Genomic DNA, 11,497 nt, shown 5'->3' on the forward strand with positions numbered 1-11,497 from the left:
GGGTGCAGGTAGATGAACGGTTTGGATCGTTGGATCGTTGATATTATATTTAGAGTTCTACGGTTAGTGAAAATATTGCTTGATGTTTATAAAGTTTCTACAAATTATATGACATTGACTCATATTTCAGTTAATCGTAAATATCGAAACGTGATATCATCTTCTTACATCCACCAGATGATCATGTTTTCAAAAAATAAAATTTTAAAAATGAAATTCAGTCAGAAGAATAAAGTGTAAATAACAATTAACGGTTAAATAAATTTAAGGTTTCACTACTACAAAATTATCTATTGCTGGCGGTCCAAAAACTTTTTTCAACGATCTAACCGTCAAACTTATTTGTACACATTCCAAGATTGCATACGTAAAAAATCTTTAAAAAACAAACATTCAGAGATTACGTAATGGAACAAAAGTTTTCGACGGTTATAAACGAAAAATCACAATTTAACGGTTATTTTAGCTCCGATCTTGATGATTTTTTACAAATACACTCATCGGCCCTATAAGAATGTAATGAATAAATTTGATCTTTAATTTAAAGTATTTACACTAGTGGATACCACAAAAACTTATTTTATACTTAATAGAAGTATAATATTAACTCTAAGTGTTTGTTTCATCTACCGTTTTGACGTAATATGCATTATACGAAACTTTTTTCAACGATCCAACCGTCAAAATTATTTGTACACATTTCGAGATCGCATACGTAAAAAATCATAAAAAACAAACATTCAGAGATTACGTAACGGAACAAAAGTTTTCAACGGTTATAAACGAAAAATCACAATTTAACGGTAATTTGAGCTCCGATTTTGATGATTTTTTACAAAAATACTCCTCGACCCTATAAGAATGTAATGAATAAATTTGATCTTTAATTTAAAGTATTTACACTAGTGGATACCACAAAAACTTATTTTATACTTAATAGAAGTTTAATATTAACTCTAAGTGTTTGTTTAATGTACTGTTTTGATGTAATATGCATTCTACAAAACTTTTTTCAACGATCCAACCGTCAAACTTATTTGTACACATTCCGAGATCACATACGTAAAAAATCGTAAAAAAAAAACATTCAGAGATTACGTATTGGAACAAAAGTTTTCGACGGTTATAAACGAAAAATCACAATTTAACGGTTATTTTATCTCTGATTTTGATGATTTTTTACAGATACACTCCTCGACCCTATAAGAATGTAATGAATAAATTTGATCTTTAATTTAAAGTATTTACACTAGTGGATACCACAAAAACTTATTTTATACTTAATAGAAGTATAATATTAACTCTAAGTGTTTGTTTAATGTACTGTTTTGACGCAATATGCATTTTACAAAACTTTTTTCAACGATCCAACCGTCAAACGTATTTGTACACATTCCAAGATCGCATACGTAAAAAAGCATAAAAAACAAACATTCAGAGATTACGTAACGGAACAAAAGTTTTCGACGGTTATAAACGAAAAATCACAATTTAACGGTTATTTTAGCTCCGATTTTGATGAATTTTTATAGATACACTCCTCGACCCTATAAGAATGTAATGAATAAATTTGATCTTTAATTTAAAGTATTTACACTAATGGATACCACAAAAACTTATTTTATACTTAATAGAGTATAATATTAACTCTAAGTGTTTGCTTAATCTACCATTTTGACGCAATATGCATTATATGAAACTTTTTTCAACGATCCAACCGTCAAACTTATTTGTACACATTCCGAGATCGCATACGTAAAAAATCGTAAAAAACAAACATTCAGAGATTACGTAATGGAACAAAAGTTTTCGGCGGTTATAAACGAAAAATCACAATTTAACGGTTATTTTATCTCTGATTTTGATGATTTTTTACAGATACACTCCTCGACCCTATAAGAATGTAATGAATAAAATTGATCTTTAATTTAAAGTATTTACACTAGTGGATACCACAAAAACTTATTTTATACTTAATAGAAGTATAATATTAACTCTAAGTGTTTGTTTAATCTACCATTTTGATGCAATATGCATTCTACGAAGCTTTTTTCAACGATCCAACCGTCAAAATTATTTGTACACATTCCAAGATCGCATACGTAAAAAATCGTAAAAAACAAACATTCAGAGATTACGTAATGGAACGAAAGTTTTCGACGGTTATAAATGAAAAATCATAATTTAACGGTTATTTTATCTCTGATTTTGATAATTTTTTACAGATACACTCCTCGACCCTATAAGAATGTAATGAATAAATTTGATCTTTAATTTAAAGTATTTACACTAGTGGATACCACAAAAACTTATTTTATACTTAATAGAAGTATAATATTAACTCTAAATGTTTGTTTAATGTACTGTTTTGACGCAATATGCATTCTACAAAACGTTTTTCAACGTTCCAACCGTCAAACTTATTTGTACACATTCCGAGATCGCATACGTAAAAAATCATAAAAAACAAACATTCAGAGATTAAGTAACGGAACAAAAGGTTTCGACGGTTATAAACGAAAAATCACAATTTAACGGTTATTTTAGCTCCGATTTTGATGATTTTTTACAGATACACTCCTCGACCCTATAAGAATGTAATGAATAAATTTGATCTTTAATTTAAAGTATTTACACTAGTGGATACCACAAAAACCTATTTTATACTTAGTAGAAGTATAATATTAACTCTAAGTGTTTGCTTAATCTACCGTTTTGACGCAATATGCATTCTATGAAACTTTTTTTAACTATCCAACCGTCAAACTTATTTGTACACATTCCGAGATCGCATATGTAAAAAATCGTAAAAAACAAACATTCAGAGATTACGTAATGGAACAAAAGTTTTCGGCGGTTGTAAACGAAAAATCATAATTTAACGGTTATTTTATCTCTGATTTTGATGATTTTTTTACAGATACACTCCTCGACCCTATAAGAATGTAATGAATAAATTTGATCTTTAATTTAAAGCATTTACATTTTTTTATATATGAGTGATTTTATATATATTTTTTTACATTTTTTACAGTTCTACAGTAATTATTATTAATTTTATTAATTTTGCCCTCAAATAAAAAACATTATTCATGAGGGTTTGAAGGATTTAAAAAATCTAAACGATAATATAAGTGTAACAATTATCTATTCGTGGAGGAATAATGATAAATCATGAGTGTTTATATATTCTTTCACATTTTTCATACTTGTATGTATGTCTTCTTAGTTCTTGCATATACAAATACTATACCAGTATATTTTAATTTTGGACAAGAGTATGTTATGTAAAATTTATCCTAGTAATGATAATAAGGAACTCTCATAATAAAAATAAATAATGACTAATTTTTTTTTAAATTTTTTTTATAATTTATATAGAACAATAATACAAAACTATATATTTAATATAGAATATATTGTATATATTAATATGACTATTGTATTTTATAATAAATCTTTTAGTAATTAAACTTTAAAATTATTAAAATAATTTTTTTCTTAACGGGTCGAAACGGGTTACCCACGTGTTACCCGCGTGTATACCTGTTAAGAACCCGTTATTAACGGGTTCTTAACGGGTCACCCGATAGTGACCCGATAAGTTATCGTGTTGACCCGAAACCCGTTATTTTCGTGTCGTTTTCGTGTCGTGTCATCGTGTCGTGTCAAAAACTGCCAAGTCTACTATAAAGTATATGGTAGAGTGGTACCACAGCCTTGCCTACAATTGCCTCTAATGGATTTTATTTTATTCCAAATAATTGAATACGTTAAAGCACAATGTTATGCAGTTGGGCCATATTGGGCATACCGCAATAGATGAGCAGCTCACGTGAAAGTGATGGAAATATTGCAAGTACCCTCCCCCAATGGCCCATTTTCTCTTCGATAAAGTCAAAAACCTAGTTATCACCCTAGCCATGCACTTTCTTGGCTCCTTGGGCAAACATTATAACAGAAATTTTCTCCTGCGCATGTTTTTTCCCGAGTGAACGGTTAAGTCTCAGCCACTCCTTTTTGTTCTTTCATGCGCAGGAGAACAGATATCAACCTTATAATCCATTTTTTACAAAACGAAAATATAAACGAACTTTGTGGAAACTACATATAACGGTATGACATGTGTGCACACATTTTTCTATTCATTTTGTTTTAATTTCTGAAAGGAAAATATTTGACTCAGGTTGGAAGTAGTCATTCGTACTTACTAGTCAATCACGGTGTGCACATATTATTCTATGTGTATATTTGTCAAGTTATTCATGCGTGTTGGAACTGTAATTTGCAGAAATTAGGAATTTATGCAGATGAACAAGATAATAGAGATGGAACTTTAATTAGGGTGAGAAAATAAAATTTACTATATATGTTATCACAGAATTGGGGTCCATCATCACACACATATATATATTATGGAGAACATGAGCAAACTGGTTCTCCCATATACATAAAAACTACAACGTCAATTATCTCATAGATTTATGAAGACAGATCAGAGGATATGGATAGAAGAACATCAGACGGTAGTCCAGCATTTCAACTGCATCCAAAGACCAAAAGTAAACAGTGACTAATTATCTCATCTGTATGTGTTTTAGAAAGAAAATATAAATTGTATTACTAGTAATGGTAATAAAACTTACACAAGTTGGAGAGCTGTCTGGCCTTGGCGAGGGTAATGGTTATTATTGGACTCCAAGATCACAGGGAAGAAGTTCCTGTCATACGAATTCGAAGGCATCGACGGATCGTAGGAAGTTCCCGGCATCATATGTGTTTGCTGCTGCTGCTGTTCCCTCTCGCTTTCAGCTATCTGTACCATTCATTCATTAATTTATCATTCTTATTCGTAATTAAGTTCAACTTTTCGGTATTGGCTTATGCATTCGAATGTTCACCTTTGCTCTCAGAAAATTGTTGTGGTGTTGCAGCTCAGTCTCCTGCATGCACAAACGTACGTAGTATTATTTTTAAGAAGCAGCATATTGTATAAGTAACATGAAGAATGCAATTTGGCACCAAGGGCATGTAACTTAGTAGTATAGTAGAAGATAAAGTTACCCTCTTTTGCATGAATTCGATTTCAGAAAACAGGATTTCATTCTGCGGTTTATCCGAGCACACGTCAGTTGAGATTTTGAGTAGGGATTAAGTAAACTTGAAGGAATTAAACAGATTTTTGCAATTAAAATAGGGAAATGGAGTACCTTTTTGGATCTTATTCTGCTGATTCCTTTCTCCAATCTTCCTTCTAGGTTTTTCAGTTCCTTGACTTTCAAGGTGCTAAGGGATTCCCCCAGTATATGCCTGGAGAGAGAGAGGCAGAATGTTTAGATGGACAGAAATTAGACAATGTAGTTAATTATCTAATGAAATCAACTTAATTTACCTGTTTGAATTCTGAATTTCTCGGATCTGTCTTCGCAGTTTTGATGCTTCCTGCTGATAAAACTGAGGCCATGTATGGTGACGCATTAGACAAGCTCGTAAAACCAATTTGAACCGTTTCAGTACATACAAATTAAATGAACAAACAGTGGACGAAATTCATGTCTAGAAAAGAGGAAGCTTAAGCTTGGATCAGGAGCATTGCAATAATGTGGATTAGGTGACCAAAATTGGATATAAATAGTTAATTTATAGAGAAATTAAACTATTAGGCTTTCCTTCTACATAAGGACTTCCACTTCCAAGGCTGCTATAGAAAACATTATCCTTTTGTATTCATCATCTAAAAGAAGTTTACCTGAGTGTTAGCTTCTGATATAGATCCACCATCCGTAGAATCAGCGCATGCTTTTTTGTACCTGTCGATTGTTGCTCTAACGCTGCAAAGGGAAAAAGAAATTAAGCTAAACTTCCAAATTTTTATGTGGTTCTTCAGACACTTAAATAATTTGGAATGAAATGCCCTATTTCTTAGGTATTTTAATTAGAAATGGCACCAATATACGAAATACTGTAGAATGTTGCCCTAAAAGGGATAAGCTAGGCGCCTAGAGGCCAACCATAACACCTCATAAATCAAATAAAGCTGCTGCACACGTTGAGAGATCAAAACCCTATTTCTTTATTCTATCATCTCACTCTCTTATTAATTATTAGTCATCATGCAGAATTGCAGTAGATCAAAACCCAACGTTTTTGTCAAGCCTTTTGCATTTTTTCTCAGATTCTCTCGCCTTGAGAAATATTAAAGTTCCAAGTGAACCATCATCAATTCTTTGAGGGTTTTTAATTGGTGACTTATTTTGGTCGTGTCGGGGAAGAAAAACCTTCGTGGCATCATCGAATCGAAGCAATCATATGTGGACGTCTTGATTCTTGAAGATCAAGTTTCTTGCTGCTTCTGTGTGAGGTAAAACTCCTTACTATCATCCTCAACGTATATTTTTAAGTGTATATCACATGAAAATTGCGTTTTCAATACTTTATATTAACTAATCATGAGCGTTATGGATTCCCTATAGATATAGAATATATTGTATATGGACTAGCTAGCATGAATATCGTTTCCTGTTTGATCATGGACCCAACTCAGAACAACTGTTATGGAAGTTAATTAGTAAAAGAATGTCTGCAAAATCCGAATTCAGAGAAATAATGTAAGAACCTCCAGAAATACACACACATATATAGACATTGAGATACATATGACTGAATCCTAATCAATTTTCTCTCAAACAATATAGTCTTCAAAATATATACACATGTTCTTGAAGTATATTAGTTGTCATCTAAAACAATGGTAAATATCAAATTTGTCATTTTTACCAAGTTACGGCTCATGGCAAGCAATGAAATGAAACAAAAAGGAGTCAAATGTCCGAAATAACCTTTAACACAAGGCACATGACTTATTTCATATGAAAATTATAACGGAGTAGGATGAGATAACAAATTAATGATTTTGAAAAATTGATAGGACAAATTACTTACAATTTGAGTTCATATGACACTATAAAAATGGTGTATAAATTCATATGATATTTCAAAAAATATACCTTTGATAATATTATATATTAGCGACTCTTCCACCAATTCAACTCCATTGCTTAGCGATATGTTTTGAATAAAACATATTGTGGGACCGAATTTGCTAACTTGAAAAAGTAGCAACATTGTAAATATAAACACATCAATTTTCCAATGGTACCAAATATTTTTCAGAGGGGCTAAGCTGTATGGCCAGATGTGGCACCACCACTATTGATGTTATGCAACATATGACATTTCAAAAAATATCTCTTTGATAATATTAAATATTAGCGACTCTTCCACCAATCAACTCCATTGCTTAGCGTTATGTTTTGAATAAAACATATTGTGGGACCGAATTTGCTAACTTGAAAAAGTAGCAACATTGTAAATATAAACACATCAATTTTCCAATGGTACCAAATATTTTTCAGAGGGGCTAAGCTGTATGGCCAGATGTGGCTCTACCACTGTTGATGTTATGCAACATAGAACAGAACAAAAAAATTACCCCAAAATAGAAAAACAAAAGAATCAAACAGAACCATTCAATTTCACTGTGCTCTTGGAGAGTTGTAACCTTAATTTTGTCGAGCCCTGCAGTGATTGGTTGCCTCTGCCATGCTGGCAGAAGATCCCCAAATATGATTGGTTCCCGTCTCACAATCTCTAAATCTACGCCACGTGTCAGTAAACCTTTACACAATGACCAATAACCCTAAGGAACAGTCCTATTCCCATCTGATGACCCCAAAACACCAAAGGACCCTTTAAACTTATACAAAGTTATGGTATTAGACAAGTGAATTTTATTCATAGAAAAGAATTTATTTCCTTTTATGTCTTTGAATCTCTGAGAGAAAGATGTCTGTTTTTGCAGCCACTTTTAGCATTGTTTTTTTTCTTCACAGACTTATCTTCTCCATTCCGCTCAGTCATTTCATCTTTCCTTCATTCGCCTCTCTCTTTTCACGGAGTCAGACAACTTTTCTTGGAGTATATGCAGGAAAATAATAAACAAATCTATGTATAGATATGGTTCAGTAAAAGCATGATACTAAATAAACACCATTCTCCCTCTTCTGGGGTTTTGCAGCGATATATGCATATATATACACACACACACACACACACATGAATTTTGAAGCATAAGTTAGAGTCTCTTTTGTTTTGTTGATGACATTGTTTCCAGAAAGATGAAAGAACTCATGACTAATTACTCTATGTGTCCATGAAGAAAATTGAGGTTCTACCATAAAACTAATTGGCAATATGAGGAGTAACCCAACCTTTTATAAGCTCATGCAAGGTCCTTCTTTCTATCAATGTGAAACTCATTTTCAACACGCCCCCTACCATGAAGAAAGTTGAGGTTCCACCATAAAACCAATTAGTAATATGAGGAGTAACTCAACCTCTTATAAGTCCATACAAGGTACCTCCTCACATCCATCAATGTGAGACTCATTCTCAACAGTCCATAGATATTAAAGTAATTATAATGCACACAATAAGAGTAAGGAGAATTATTTTTCATCTTTTTCAACACAGAAACTCAAAAAATAAAAAGAAACAAAATAAGGGGAAGATATTGGGAAAATGATAAAAAGTGAGAAGAGAAGATGGAAGTGAAGGGAATCATTTTGCCACAGCAGCTTCTTTGTCCAAAAAAAGGATCATTGTCAGATCCTTTTTTTTTGGAAATTCTAGGGATTCCGTAATCGTAACCATTTATCATGAGATGAGAAATCATTTCAAAATTTAAAATTTAGAATTAAATATAAATAATACCTAATAAAAACCGACCGTATGATGTACGATGAACGGTCGTTATATTCTTAGAATGCTCAAGAAAAAGATCGGGCGAGGTTCCTTTTCCCTTTGTCCGGACTGGAAGAACAGAAACATCATGTCTGACGTGACCATAGATTCGTAAGCTGTAAACTCAAAGAAACAACAATACAGCTCACTCACTCACACAAGAAACCGTAGGCACATGCTTCCATATACCACTTCCTAATATATATATATATATATATATATATATATATATTAAACAGGCTAAATTTCTATTGTTTTCCAGAGTATTTGGGTCATTAGATCCAGATTATTGTATTTTTTTACGAAGAATCTAAACATCAGAAATTTCGGAGTATAGAATACCCCCGAGCATACTAAAAAAGTACCCCAAGTGTTGGTACTGGACTTTGGGTTTTAAAACCCTAAACACAAGATCTACTGATCTAGCCTTCCAGACCCACCACAATGATGAAAACAGTCTTCATCTTTTTGTGTGAATTTCAACATATTATATGGTGCTTGGAGAGTAATATAATGAAAGAATTATAACAAGGTTTCAAGATTCCCATTTGAGTTTTTTAGTCCTAATTATTTCTTGTGTGATTTCTGTTGAAGATAAGACAAAAGTTTAGACATCCAGTAGGCTTTTGAACCTATTTCTCAGACTTGCAGCTGACTGATTGAAGCATGGCTTGGTTGATATGTAATTTGACTTTGAAACCCTAGCTAACAACACCCTAGCCTCCTCCTTCATGTTCCAGAAAGGGTCAAAGAGGACAAAAATTAATGTATAGAACATAACTACAAAAAAGGTGGTGAATTTACTTAGGTCTGGCAATCTGATTGAAGTTTTTATTTGGGTTTTAACTTGTATATACGTTCATTTTACTTGGACCAAAAAATACGTACAATTTGCTTCTTAGCTGAGCTGACATGTTTACTTGGGAAGCGTCATGAGATGAAGGGAACTGGCTAATGAGAGTTGGACAGCTTTGTGATCTGCAGACATACATTTTATGGCCTACTGGTAGATGACATGTGGAGAGAGAGAGAAGTAGTTTAACAACAATGGAGATACATGGAAGCTGATCTAACAGACCTGCAACTCTTTGTAACCCTAAGATTGTTATCATACAAAAACTGCTAGGATTAATACACAACTTCCTCTATTTCTATCTGTGATCCTACAGATCTGCATAGAGAGCTAAGCTATAGAAAGAATAGGCACAAAATATAAAGAAAATATATAAAAAAAATACTATATTACCCCAAAGATCAAAGTTTTCTGGTTGATAAGCTGAAATATACCTCAAAGCTTACTCAAGTTTGTTCCCCAAAATAAAATTACTCATTTCACCCTAGCTAGCCACACCCAAAACCAAAAGAACAAAATAATTAGTCTCAACTGCTCCTAAACCAGACTTAATATTTTTTAAACAACAGCGAGATTGAAAAACAAAAACAAGTTAGCAGTTAGAATTTTATGTGTAACTAAATAATCAAAATTAGCTTCCAGCTGAAAAGTTAAGGTCATATATAAAAGGGAATATAGTGATTAATTGAATTGGAAAAGACTACTTGAAGATCAAATCAGAAGAACTCAGAGAGAGAGAGAGAGAGAGAGAGAGAGAGAACCTGAAGTGCAAGAACAAAACAGTTAAATAAGTAAATTACAAAGTAATATGCAAACCTGTTGTTAGCATACTCATAGAGGCGGCCACGGGTGGAGAAGACGATAAGAGCAACTTCAGCATCACAAAGAACAGACAATTCATAGGCTTTCTTAAGCAATCCGTTGCGGCGTTTGCAGAAGGTGACTTGTCGATTGGTAGTGTTTTCGATCCGCTTAATCTCAATTTTGCCTCTTCCCAATTTTTTTTGGGTAGAGCTCTCAGGTGCTTGATTTGCGAACTCCATTGTTGCAAGGATGAAAAATGGCAAAAACCCCTCCAAATAGATGAATTGTGGCTCTTTCTGTTAGCTAGCTAGCCAAGAAAAACACCAAAAAACCACTCTTTAGTTAAAAGGCATGATCAAGATCAGTTGACAACTATATTTGTAATAAAGCAATAGACATGGATTAACCTATTGAGTTACGTGTGAGCTTTATTTTTGTTTAAGACCACTAAACCAACTTTTAAAAGAAAACAAAGCAAAGAAGGAATAGAGGATTAGGGATATATAAACACAAAGAAAATAATTACTTCTTGACTTTGAGTTTTTCTTTTGGGGTTGCACTTGGCAACCGGAAGGAAGAATTGCAGAAGTGGGAAGTGGGTAACTTTTTTGGTTAAAGAGATTGGTATTTAAGGACAGCAAAAATGGACGTCTTAACCATCACCCAACACATCCTACCCAACACATCCTCCATTATTTGCCTTGTAAGGATGATAGTCTAGAAATATACTTACTATATGTGTATCTATCTACCTAGCTAGGTTGGATTGTATAGTAATGGAGGAGAGGAAGTAGTAGAAATATAAAGAGGGATGGAGAAAACAGAAGAGGGTTTGATGTGTATTGCTTTCTTGCTCCATTAACCGTCCATCTCTTCATGTATGGGAAAAAGTGAAGGTGTGTATGTGTGTGATGGTGTTAAAAGGGTATTTGGAGAGTTGCCTATTTTTATGAATGGAGTTTTTTGAACGGGACCCATTTATGCTGGAAGTTGCACTCAAGAGCTTTATTTTCATATAAAGCAAAGAAAAAGGAGAGG

At 32.9% G+C, this 11,497-nt stretch overlaps 1 protein-coding gene across 5 annotated transcripts in view; it reads right to left on the reverse strand.

Annotated features, from left to right (window-relative positions):
* Positions 1 to 11,166, reverse strand: part of LOC126582745 (agamous-like MADS-box protein MADS1) — a 102,708-nt gene extending 91,542 nt beyond the window's left edge. Inside the window, exons 1-9 of one of the 5 annotated variants that reach the window (XR_007609574.1) lie at positions 10,986 to 11,166; positions 10,472 to 10,766; positions 5,750 to 5,831; positions 5,393 to 5,454; positions 5,211 to 5,310; positions 5,065 to 5,106; positions 4,902 to 4,943; positions 4,647 to 4,816; positions 4,405 to 4,543 (exon numbers count right to left, since the gene is read on the reverse strand). Coding sequence is in view for 4 of the 5 variants with exons in the window: in XM_050246926.1 (XP_050102883.1) it covers positions 4,540 to 4,543; positions 4,647 to 4,816; positions 4,902 to 4,943; positions 5,065 to 5,106; positions 5,211 to 5,310; positions 5,393 to 5,454; positions 5,750 to 5,831; positions 10,472 to 10,698 (729 nt within the window). In the remaining variant the exon portion in view is untranslated. Of the gene's footprint in view, positions 1 to 4,323; positions 4,544 to 4,646; positions 4,817 to 4,901; positions 4,944 to 5,064; positions 5,107 to 5,210; positions 5,311 to 5,392; positions 5,455 to 5,749; positions 5,832 to 10,471; positions 10,767 to 10,866 lie in introns of those variants that run through there. The other 4 variants (XM_050246926.1, XM_050246925.1, XM_050246927.1 and 1 more) reach the window with 4 other exon arrangements.
* Positions 11,167 to 11,497: the final 331 nt, after the last annotated feature.

This window comes from Malus sylvestris, chromosome 9 (genome assembly GCF_916048215.2).
Source record: "Malus sylvestris chromosome 9, drMalSylv7.2, whole genome shotgun sequence".
Classification (NCBI taxonomy): domain Eukaryota; kingdom Viridiplantae; phylum Streptophyta; class Magnoliopsida; order Rosales; family Rosaceae; genus Malus; species Malus sylvestris.